The following is a 12805-nucleotide window of genomic DNA, read 5'->3' as shown; positions in this document are numbered from 1 at the left end:
CATGGTCGGGTGAGTTCTGATTTAAGTTAGTATGAGCTGATGGTAAAGTTCGAGTGTGGCACAGACCCCACGAAGCCATGGACCGAAGTTGTCAAAGGCAGAATGCAAGTTGGTGGTGGCTCCATAATAGTGTGGGCCGTATTTAAATGGAACGCACTGGGTCCGATGATTCATCTGAAGCGATCATTGACTTGAAATGCTCGTGTTTTTCTACATTGAGACCATTTTCAGCCATTCATGCAGTTCACATTCCCAAACAACGATGGAATTCAGTAATTAAAACTTCCGGGCTAAGAGGCCGTGGTCCAATAGTAGAAATACTTCTCCCTGACTTTTCGTTGCCAGCTGCGGGCAACATCATCTGAGGTGAGTCTACGACTGGCTGCTAGGCCGTGGAGGTCCAGTTTATATAGAGCGCGTAGAGGGCGCCACCACTCGTCACGTGTTGTCAACAGTGGATTTGGACGGGTTAATCCTGTAACTGAAATATCAGGTACGTTCTGGTACATTTGATGTTGATTAGATAGGATGAGAAAGATTTGCTTCCGTAAAATAGTAAATTAGTATCATTATTGTTACAGATCTGAAGATGGTTCTGAATGAACCGAAACCGGTCATATGAATAAAAAATTTGCAATCAAGACGGATTATAAGTAACATTATAAAATCACTGATTGCTGTTATCCCATCAGACATTATGTCTGTTTTTGCAAAGGAATTTTTATGGATTACAACGCACAATGTCACTGGGACAGAAGTGTTTGAGACTGATTTGAAGAATATTCTGGACAGATCTAGTGAACGGCTTAGCCATCCAAATTGTGGTATCGATAACTACGATGCCACAACGTAGCTGCCCTCTGCTAGGTTGGCACTACGGCAGACACAGACGACAGCGCACTCTAGCCGGAGCTGGAGAGCTCTACGAGCTCCGCTCCAGATTCTGCCCATTTTGATCAAGAGCAGACGGCCGGGACACTTCGCTTGTTATTGTGACTATGTACTACTTACGACGGGTCTAAGGCTTCGCATCTCAGTGCAAAGTTATCTATTCAGTTAATATTATGGTATAGTAAAACCATTTCTAAGTGCAGTACCGAGAGATTTTCGCCTTTTCCTGCTCCTACTCACTTCCTACATTCGGCCTACCCTTCAGTTTACAGGAGCAGACCCACGCGCCGCATTCCAGGCGGGATACAAAACAAATTGTCTGACATGAACATTTATGGGACATAATCAGGAGGTCAGCTTGTGCACAAACTTCTGCCCCGACAACATTTTCGCAATTATGGACGGCTAGAGAGGCAGCAAGGCTCAGTATCTCCGCAGCGGACTTCCACGATTTGTTGAGTCCATTCCACGTCGAATTCTGCGCTATTCCAGGCACAAGATCCGACACGGTATTAGGAAGCATCCCATGACTTTAGTCACCTCAGAGTATCATAGGTTTGTGTTTCTGGCAGCGTTAGTTGTATGTTGACAGTCATACGTAGTAGTACAAATAGGTTTCCTGATGAAGACTTGGCCGATATGCAGATCGTGATCGCGATGGAAGAACGACACAGTAGATCTGATCGGATCTGTGCCCGCAGTGACGGTAAATGGAAATGAGCGTTTGGCGTCATTGGCCGGGAAGCCCCTTGCAGGGCAGGTCCGACCGCCTTGGTGCAAGTCTTATTACATCCGACGCCACAGTGGGCGACCAGCGCGCCGGATGGGGATGAATTGATGATAAGACAACACAACACCCAGTCCCCGAGCGGAGAAAATCCACGACCCTGCCGGGAATCGAACCCGGGTCCCTGAGGACGGCAGTCCGTCACACTGATCATTCAGCTATCGGGGCGAACCGCTGTGATGGTAACCGCATCTTACTGCTGTTGTGTCTGTGTATAGTCGCCTTCAAGATATCGAGCAGAAAGGAAGAATTGTGCCCAAACAGCTCAGTGTGTAGAGTACTTACGACAGGCAAGAATTTTCAGCTCGACTCCCGGCCGGCAAACATATGTATGTGCCCTTGGTCAGCTTGTATGCATGTCTGTGGTCTTCAGTTAAGCTTATTTATTTATTTATTTTTAATCATTCTTCTGACTGGCTTGGCATTTCCCGCCAATAATTCCTCTCTTGCGGCAGCAAATATATCTCAGCATAGCATTTGCACATGACGTCCTCAATTATTTGTTGGCTGTATTCCAGACTCTGTATTCCCCTACAGGTTTTAACCTCTACAGCTCAGTCTAGTAACAGATCCAAATATCCCTGACATTTTAACTCAAGTGCCATTATCCTGTCTTGTAAGTATTTTCCATATGAACCTTACATTTTAAACTTCATGTTTAGAGAAAACTGAACTTTATAGTGAATTATCTCAATTTTTACCACAGTTTGTTTTAGATTTGCAAAATTCTAGTGTTTCATACACCTGTATGTTGTGCAAAATTCGTACAGGTTTCATAACCCTTACACCTGCATGAATTTTGCACAGCATACAGGTGTATGAAACTCTAGAATTTTCCAAATCTACTAAAAACTGTGGTAAAATTGAGATAATTCACTATAAAATTGTAGTTTTTTCTAAACATGAAGTTTAAAATGTAACAGCTCATTCATTTTCCCATAAATTAAATAAATTTTAGAGTTTCATACACCTGTAAGTATGATTTTCATGCTGTGCAAAATTCATCGAAGAATCTCTATGAAGAAGAGTGTACCATTAGCAACAAATGCAGCCAATAGTAAGTGAGAAAATGATGAAATTTCACATGTAAAAAAAATATTTTTTATGTTTTTGAACTTCCACAGCTGTGAGTGTGAATTCTGGATCCTTTCTGGTCATTCTGACTGAGTTTCATGAATTTATTTGTAAAAGTATAGACGGTGGAAATTAAAATGTCCTGTGGTGCCTCTCCTGCTCCAAGTCGGCCCGTTTGACGTCGGACCCCCTCAATTACGGCATACTCGGCGGCAAACCGATGGAAGTGTTTGGGTTTAGCGAATGCCTGGAGAAAGCCACGTGCCATCAATTGTAGAGTCAACAACTATGTACGTAGGAGGCAGTGTTACCTTATAAGGGTGTCTTTCTAGGTTAGGTTGTGGTCCCATTCTTGCACATAAGAAAACGCTAAATGCTGAAGGATATGAACACACTTTATACCATTGCATATTGCGTACGGTAGCGAAATAGTTCGGAGGTGGTTATTATTTATGTCAGCATAAAAATGATTGTTGTAGAATCTAATCTGTGAGGCGATGGTTTGTGGTCAGTGACATCCCTGGAATGGACTGGTCAGCCCAGAGTCTCAACACGAACGCAAAGGAATACCTCTGGGACGATTTCGTTCGTCGACTTCGCTTCAGACCGCAACGTCCAACATCACTACCGTCCCTGGTCTTGGCATGCGAGGAAAAATGGGCTGCCGTTCCGTCTTAGACATTCAGACACCTCATAGAAAGTGGCCGCAGCAAATTCTAGGCCTTCGTAAGGGGGAAGAGGCACATGCCTGATATTAATGACCACTACTAGGTGTCCGGCTATTTTTGATCCGATAATGTAGTCTGGTGTTTGTGTTGTCAATGATGATAAGAGTAAACGGAAGGTTTGAAATCTGGTTCTATCTCACAGCCTATTGTTCTCGTGTAGCACCAATGGAGCTGTTGGTCTTAAATTTCTATTCCGATAAACGGACCAGTAACCACTGATAGTGGAACATCTCCTGCCACCATGACACAATATGGGGTGCTCTGGAATTGAGTCAGGACCTACGCTTGCCATTTGTGGCCTTCTAATGCCGAATATCTATCAGTGACGAAAATTTTTTGCACCTGCGTAATTGGAACCGGCTACGTCTAAACCAAGCGCCCAAATTACTGCTACAGTGGTGTCCAAACTTAAAGCGACAAAAGGAAATTTTGCAAGATTTCGTTTATTTTGCCACAAAACAGTATGAACAGGTGATAGTAAAGTAGTAACAACATAAAGAATACAGAACGTAAACATCAGTAACATGCATAACGGTAGACAAAAATTTTCTTCGTTTTCTGCACATTAAAAGATTTGCACACACCTTTCGACAGCTGTTTAATGTGCTCAGTATGGGGTGTGACCATCTCTGGCAGCTATACAGGCCTGACATCGACGGGGCATGCTGTCAATTGTGTCATCGGTCTCATGTTGAGGCAGTAACGTCCATTCTTCCTGCAGAGCTGCTCGCAGTGTTGGAGAGTGGTTGGTGGATGCTGCCGTGATACGACCCGTCTCCCTTGTGCATACCAGACATGCTCCATGGGATTCAGATCGGGAGAGCGCGCACTCCACGCCATGCGTGCAATATCTTCCAAGAGAACACCAAACACCCGCGCTATATGAGGTCGAGCTTTATCGTCCATCAATACGACGTCTGGGCCCACAGCAGCTCGCAACAACCGCAAATGAGGTCCCAAGATTTCGTCACGATACGTGACAGCAGTTAAACCTTGCCGACTCACATGTCAAGGAGACTGGATCGAGTGGTAAACATAATCTCTGACCACACTTTATGGATCCTCCTCGGTCTCGGTCTCTTTCCACACTGATTGGGTCCCAAAATCGTGTTCCACGTTCCCTCAAGATGCTTATCCATCGATAATCACTCTCACACTCATCTGTGAAAAAACAACATTTGCCCACTGTCCGACCGTCCAGGTGGCATCTACATCTACATCTACATCCATACTCCGAAAGCCACCTGACGCTGTGTTGCGGAGGGTACTTTCAGTACCTCTATTGGTTCTCCCTTCTGTTCGAGTCTCGTATTATCCGTGGAAAGAAAGATTGTCGGTGTGCCTCTGTGTGGGCTCTAATCTCTCTGATTTTATCCTCATGGTCTCTTCGCGAGATATACGTAGGAGGGAGCAATCTACTGCTTGACTCCTCGGTGAAGGTATGTTCTCGAAACTTCAACAAAAGCCCGTACCGAGCTACTGAGCATCTCTCCTGCAGAGTTTTCCTCTGGAGTTTATCTATCATCTCCGTAACGCTTTCGCGATTACTAAATGATCCTGTAACGAAGCGCGCTGTTCTCCGTTGGATCTTCTCTATCTCTTCTATCAACCCTATCTGGTACGGATCCCACACTGGTGAGCAATATTCAAGCAGTGGGTGAACAAGTGTACTGTAGCCTAATTCCTTTGTTTTCGGATTGTTTTTCCTTAGGACTCTTCCAATGAATCTCAGTCCGGCATCCACTTTACCGACGATCAACTTTATATTATCATTCCATTTTAAATCACTCGTAATACCTACTCCCAAATAATTCACAGAATTAACTGCTTCCAGTTGCTGGCCTGCTATATTGTAGCTAAATGATAAATGATCTTTCTTTCTATGGATTCGCATCACATTACATTTGTCTACATTGAGATTCAATTGCCATTCGCTGCACAATGCGTCAATTCGTTGCAGATCCTCCTGCATTTCCGTACAATTTTCCATTGTTACAACCTCTCGATATACCACAGCATCATCCGCAAAAAGCCTCAGTGAACTTCTGATGTTATCCACAAGGTCATTTGTGTATATTGTGAATATCAACGGTCCTACGACACTCCCCTGCGGCACACCTGAAATCACTCTTACCTCGGAAGACTTCTCTCCATTGGGAATGATATGCTGCGTTCTGTTATTTGGGAACTCTTAAATCCAATCACATAACTGGTCTGATAGTCCATATGCTCTTACTTTGTTCATTAAACGACTGTGGGGAACTGTATCGAACGCCTTGCGGAAGTCAAGAAACACGGCATCTACCTGGGAACCCGTGTCTGTGGCCATCTGAGTCTCGTGGAAGAATAGTGCGAGCTGGGTTTCACACGATTCACGTGGTATGTCGGTCACTCCACTCTAGACGTTCCATTATATGAAGAAGCGTCAGAGGCACTTATACAGCTTGTGTTCGACAATAAAGGCCACTCTGTCGAAGCCATCTGCACGCCGTTTGCCTCGATACAACAGTCCAGTGGATGTTGAAAGGTTAGCTGTCAGTTGCCATGCAAATACTAAGACAGTAGTGTCGTGCCCTTAAGCCAAATAACGGTCCTCTTTCCTGACATCACTCGTGGTTGACCCTACCCTGGACTTCTGGATGGTTTCTGTAAACTGTTAGCAGGTCCGAGAAACGACAGAAAGGTTCACATTAAGCCATTGGGGAAAGTCAATTTGCGACTGTTCTGCTTCCTTTCTTTCTATGGCCCTCCACCGCAGAGAGTCTGCTAGGCATCTCCTCTGTGCCATACTGCACCGTCATAACAGGGTACACAGTGATTGTGAATATGGGGCTACCCTGCAAATACGATCTCGTTTCATAGGTGTCCTGACATCATCGGTGGTATGGTTTTCCAGTGACCGGAATGCCATCTTCCGTGAAGAACACGATCGTACGGACATCTAGTTGACAGTTTGTGTGATTATATCGTGAATTAGACACAGGACGGGAAATTGGCGGATTGTTGCTTTAATTTTGGACAGCAGTGTATTTAGGATTTGGCGTTGGAAACCGCTGGCTGACGACTGGATACTGTGGACACTCACAAAATTAAAAATGTTTTTAATCTCACGAGAGGTGCAGTGCGTACAGTTTTACGTAGCTAATTACAACTATTATGACGTAACTGTATTAAGTCATACCACCCAAACAACACAGACGATCATCGAGCGCCTGTGGTAGGACTTGCGTAGGTCTGCGCTTTTTTCTGTGAACCGCTTCCTCATGTTCAGAACATCCACCACCAGCTGCTGCACTCGGTTCTGACGTACTAGAATCGACACTATCTGCAATGCAAACAATACATAATATAAACAGGAGACTTTTTAAACACTAGGAAGCTGTGAAAGACATGGAGAAAAGAGCGTAATGCTAGTGTTTAACAGCACACTTTTTATTTTAGTGATTCGAAAAACGTGGAACAGCTATAAGCTGATGAATAGTCTAGTTCGTGCTGTTGCGCTGGAGAAGCTACTAGTAATTACATACAGAGTGTGTAAAGAGATCTGCAACAAGAATCAGAATCAATTTCAGTTATACGTCAGGATCACGCTTTGTGCTCTGTGGTTTTAAGCTGGAAACTGATGATTGAGGTCGGAAATAATTTAGAGCAACCATTTTTTAACCTGCTTTAAGATATCATGCGCGACATTACGTGGCCGGCCTGGGTGGTCGAGCGGTTCTAGGCGCTACAGTCTGGAACCGCGCGACCGCTACTGTCGCAGGTTCGAATCCTGCCTCGGGCATGGGTGTGTGTGATGTCCTTAGGTTAGTTAGGTTTAAGTAGTACTAAGTTCTAGGAGGCTGATGACCTCAGAAGTTAAGTCCCATAGTGCTCAGAGCCATTTGAACCATTTGACATTACGTAAAGCAAAATATTTCTATCAATTTATATTGTGAATAATCAGGGTTATAGAGACCAATTGCATATTTCTCATCATAAAAGGATGATAACAGAATTATTCACGCCTCGATATTTTGCCCTGAATTAATTCTAGTTTCTGTATACTATTTACAGAATTTATAAGTTCAAATGGCTCTGAGCACTATGGGACTTAACAGCTATGGTCATCAGTCCCCTAGAACTTAGAACTACTTAAACCTAACTAACCTAAGAACATCACACAACACCCAGCCATCACGAGGCAGAGAAAATCCCTGACCCCGCCGGGAATCGAACCCGGGAACCCGCGCGTGGGAAGCGAGAACGCTACCGCACGACCACGAGATGCGGGCAGAATTTATAAGTAATTAATTAGACTTTAACATCATGTCGTTAGAGATCATTATCAGCAGTAAATACTTCTCTACTATTAAAAAGTAAATCAATTATTTTCTTTAATATGACAACAACCTGCTGTCTGCTTGTGCCAATCTTGTCATTACAGATTAACACTCGCACTCAACGCCCTCAGTTACTCATTCTAAACACTGCCTTCCTGTACAAAACTCTCAATTATTTATTCCAATCGCTGTCTTCCCGTACGATTTGTACCCTCTGCGCCTCCCATGGACGTTATTCCCTGATCTCTTAACTTATACCCTGTCAGCCTTTATGCTCTTCTTGCCAGTGTGTTCCACATATTCTTTCCCCCGCTGATTCCACTTAGGAGCTCTCCTTTTCTTACTTTACCAGTGCACTTAATGTCTGATATCCATCTGTCACACAGTATCTGAAAGACTTCAGTTTCCTTCTTTTCAGTTTTTCCATAATTCATGGTTCACTTCCATACAATGCTGTGTTCAGTACATTCAGCTAATTTTTTTATTCAAATTATGGCATATGTTTTGCACCAACCAACTGCCATAGAGAGGAATGCTTCCATTGCATGTGTTAGGCTGTTTCTTATGTTTTCCTTACTTTGTTCATCATGTGATATTTTGTTGCCAATGTAGCAGAATTCCTTCATAATGCCTACTTTGTGGTGGCTAATCTTATTCCTACTGCTCGTCAATCAATTGGACTTGATACATCAAAACAGACAACACAAAACAAAATACTCTCTTCATTCCTTTCAACAGGTTCCGCCGTTTCCTCATACTTTCACAGAAGACAGAAGTACCATCAACTAATCTTACTATTGATACCCATTTACCATGAATTCCGTAACTTCATCTATTTCGTGGTCACCATTTGTCATGTTAAGTTTCTCGCTGTTCTCACTTATTCTACTTCTAATTACTTTCGTCCTCCTTCGATTTACCCTCAGTCTATATTACGTAATCATTACGTTGTTCATTCCGTTCAACAGATTCCTCTCCGCTTTCACTGAGAATAGTAGTCCCATCAGCGAATCCTATAATTGATATCCTTTCACCTTGAATTTTAATCCCTATCCTGCAACTTTCTTTTATTTTCGTCATTGGACATACGATGTATAGATTGAAGAGTAGGGGCGAAAGACTACATTCCTGTCTTACGGTCTTTTAATCTGACCTCTTTATCCTTGGTCTTCCACTCTTATAGTTCCGTCTTGGCTCTTGTACATATTATGCATTACCCGTCTTTCCCTATAGCTTACCCCTATTTTTGTCATAATTGCGAACAGCCGTTCACCACTTTACATTGTCGAATGCTTTTTACTTGTTGGCAAATCCTATGAATGTGTCTTGATTTTTTTTAGCTATACAGACTAGAATAAATCCAACAAATAGTCGAGGACTTCGCGTGTAAGTTCTGCTCCTATGTTCGCGTACGAGAGGAAATAGTGGAAACCTGCATCAAGCTACTCACCCGACTGATGCCCTTCCTCCCATCCCACCAAAAAATATCCGTTCTTATTACTCTTTAACAAAAGTATAGCAAGTAAAACAGTTTTATTGTTGGTAATCAGGTAGCTTCTAATAATAATAAATTGAGCAAATACTTTTTAAATCAGAAACCAGCCCCGTTCTTTTAAGGTGTCGAACTCCCGTGTATAAAATAGCTTGAGAGGTCTGATTACTTTGCAAATGAGTAACGTGTGTTAAATATTTGACGTTAAAAGAGTAACACAAAATGGTTCAAATGGCTCTGAGCACTATGGGACTCAACTGCTGAGGTTATTAGTCCCCTAGAACTTAGAACTAGTTAAACCTAACTAACCTAAGGACATCACAAACATCCATGCCCGAGGCAGGATTCGAACCTGCGACCGTAGCGGTCTTGCGGTTCCAGACTGCAGCGCCTTTAACCGCACGGCCACTTCGGCCGGCCAGAGTAACACATTTATGGTGAAGAATACACAAAATGGGTTGGTTTTACTAGCGTCGAATTATTCATCCACAGCGTAATCAAAAAGTATGTTCAGTGCTGCACGTGGATACTGTCGGCGAAATCGTAGTAAGGAAATAATGAATTAAAACCTCACTGTTTTGTTTATGCATGAACTACGAACGTTTACTTTTATTGTAAGAATATAAAACGCCTACTGTCTTCTTTATGGTCTTATTTATTGTGTAGCTACGAGTTTCCGCGCTTCAATGAGCCATCTTCAGGCTTTCGTTGACGGTGAAGGGGCTATCACGATCCATATACCGCTGCCTCATTGGCCAATATAACTGGGGGTTGGGTTGTTTGGGGAAGGAGACCAGACAGCGAGGTCATCGATCTCCCAATATAACTTGTTTACGTAGACAATCTGTAACTGTGATGTCAGCACTCCAAGCGTCAACTGCCTTCATCGTGAACTATGGGCTGAAGATGTCGCATTGAAGCGCCGAAACTGGTAGCTTCACAATAAATAGGATCGTAGGTGTTTCATGTTCTTACAATACCGAAAGGACGTGGTCCCTTAGAGTTTCAGTCAAAACATTGCTTTTATTATTTTGTGGGCTGTACACAAGACAAGGATTCGGAAATATTTGAGGTTATTGTTAAATTTGCTGGATATGCTAGTTACATTCTCAACTACTGGGTGAAAACAGTCTGGGTAATTTGCACTCCATTTGATACTTGACATATTCTTTGAAACCTTTGTCATAGAATTGTAGCTCTTAGTTATTAGATTATTTTAAATTCGGTCAATAATTATCTGAAAAACTGAAAATCAATTTTTGTAAACTTTGGTACCTTATGCTAAAACAGCAAGATGGAATTAATTTGTCATTTAACGTATCAGATCTGATTAATAATTTTATGTGTAAGTAATTACAGACTACAGAATCAATGAGACATTTATCTTTGAATTTGGGAAACTAATGAGCGGATATCAGGTTCGATCAAAGTGGTTCCAAATCTCAAAGTGTTTTGAAGGTGTTCAGCTGAGTTTTTGGTTTTATTTTTACTCATTGTGTGGTTTACTCTTCAAAATAACTATCACAAATGTATGTGCTTCCAAACAAGATGACATACATAACGCATGACCGTGAACATTGGGATATTCGTCTCTGGGAAGATATATCTTTTAGCTGGATTTCAGACTGCATCTCTAGCCTACTCATTCCACCTGAAAATCTTATGGAAACGTATCTATGTTGTTTGTAAAAGTTGTATCATGAATACAAAAATTCTGAACATTTTTTCGAAAATCCTGATAATTATTTTCAAATTCTTGCATTAAATTTGAAGGTTGTTGTTGTTGTTGTGGTCTTCAGTCCTGAAACTGGTTTGATGCAGCTCTCCATGCTACTCTATCCTGTGCAAGCTTCTTCATCTCCCAGTACCTACTGCAACCTACATCCTTCACAATCTGCTTAGTGTATTCATCTCTTGGTCTCCCTCTACGATTTTTACCCAGCGCGCTGCCCTCCAATACTAAATTGGAGGTCCCTTGATGCCTCAGAACCGATCCCATCTTCTAGTCAAGTTGTGCCACAAACTCCTCTTTTCCCCAATTCTGTTCAATACCTCCGCAATGGTTATGTGATCTAGCCATCTAATCTTCATCATTCTTCTGTTGCACCACATTTCGAAAGCTTCTATTCTCTTCTTGTACAAACTATTTATCGTCCATGTTTCACTTCCATACATGGCTACACTCCATACAAATACTTTCAGAAAGGACTTCCTGACACTTAAATCTATACTCGATGTTAACAAATTCCTCTTCTTCAGAAACGCTTTCCCTGCCATTGTCAATCTACATTTTACACTCCTGGAAATGGAAAAAAGAACACATTGACACCGGTGTGTCAGACCCACCATACTTGCTCCGGACACTGCGAGAGGGCTGTACAAGCAATGATCACACGCACGGCACAGCGGACACACCAGGAACCGCGGTGTTGGCCGTCGAATGGCGCTAGCTGCGCAGCATTTGTGCACCGCCGCCGTCAGTGTCAGCCAGTTTGCCGTGGCATACGGAGCTCCATCGCAGTCTTTAACACTGGTAGCATGCCGCGACAGCGTGGACGTGAACCGTATGTGCAGTTGACGGACTTTGAGCGAGGGCGTATAGTGGGCATGCGGGAGGCCGGGTGGACGTACCGCCGAATTGCTCAACACGTGGGGCGTGAGGTCTCCACAGTACATGGATGTTGTCGCCAGTGGTCGGCGGAAGGTGCACGTGCCCGTCGACCTGGGACCGGACCGCAGCGACGCACGGATGCACGCCAAGACCGTAGGATCCTACGCAGTGCCGTAGGGGACCGCACCGCCACTTCCCAGCAAATTAGGGACACTGTTGCTCCTGGGGTATCGGCGAGGACCATTCGCAACCGTCTCCATGAAGCTGGGCTACGGTCCCGCACACCGTTAGGCCGTCTTCCGCTCACGCCCCAACATCGTGCAGCCCGCCTCCAGTGGTGTCGCGACAGGCGTGAATGGAGGGACGAATGGAGACGTGTCGTCTTCAGCGATGAGAGTCGCTTCTGCCTTGGTGCCAATGATGGTCGTATGCGTGTTTAGCGCCGTGCAGGTGAGCGCCACAATCAGGACTGCATACGACCGAGGCACACAGGGCCAACACCCGGCATCATGGTGTGGGGAGCGATCTCCTACACTGGCCGTACACCACTGGTGATCGTCGAGGGGACACTGAATAGTGGACGGTACATCCAAACCGTCATCGAACCCATCGTTCTACCATTCCTAGACCGGCAAGGGAACTTGCTGTTCCAACAGGACAATGCACGTCCGCATGTATCCCGTGCCACCCAACGTGCTATAGAAGGTGTAAGTCAACTACCCCGGCCAGCAAGATCTCCGGATCTGTCCCCCATTGAGCATGTTTGGTACTGGATGAAGCGTCGTCTCACGCGGTCTGCACGTCCAGCACGAACGCTGGTCCAACTGAGGCGCCAGGTGGAAATGGCATGGCAAGCCGTTCCACAGGACTACATCCAGCATCTCTACGATCGTCTCCATG

General features: G+C 44.0%; 1 protein-coding gene across 1 annotated transcript in view; it reads right to left on the bottom strand.

Annotated features, from left to right (window-relative positions):
• LOC126195367 (odorant receptor 4-like) overlaps positions 1-12805 on the bottom strand; it is a 106100-nt gene that overhangs the window by 77427 nt on the left and 15868 nt on the right. Inside the window, exon 3 of the mRNA XM_049933943.1 lies at positions 6662-6805. Coding sequence (XP_049789900.1) covers positions 6662-6805 — 144 coding nt within the window. The remainder of the gene's footprint in view (positions 1-6661; positions 6806-12805) is intronic.

Source organism: Schistocerca nitens, chromosome 7, assembly GCF_023898315.1.
Source record: "Schistocerca nitens isolate TAMUIC-IGC-003100 chromosome 7, iqSchNite1.1, whole genome shotgun sequence".
Lineage (NCBI taxonomy): Eukaryota > Metazoa > Arthropoda > Insecta > Orthoptera > Acrididae > Schistocerca > Schistocerca nitens.
Note: the sequence above shows the minus strand (reverse complement) of the source record. Positions and strands in the feature narration are given on the sequence as shown.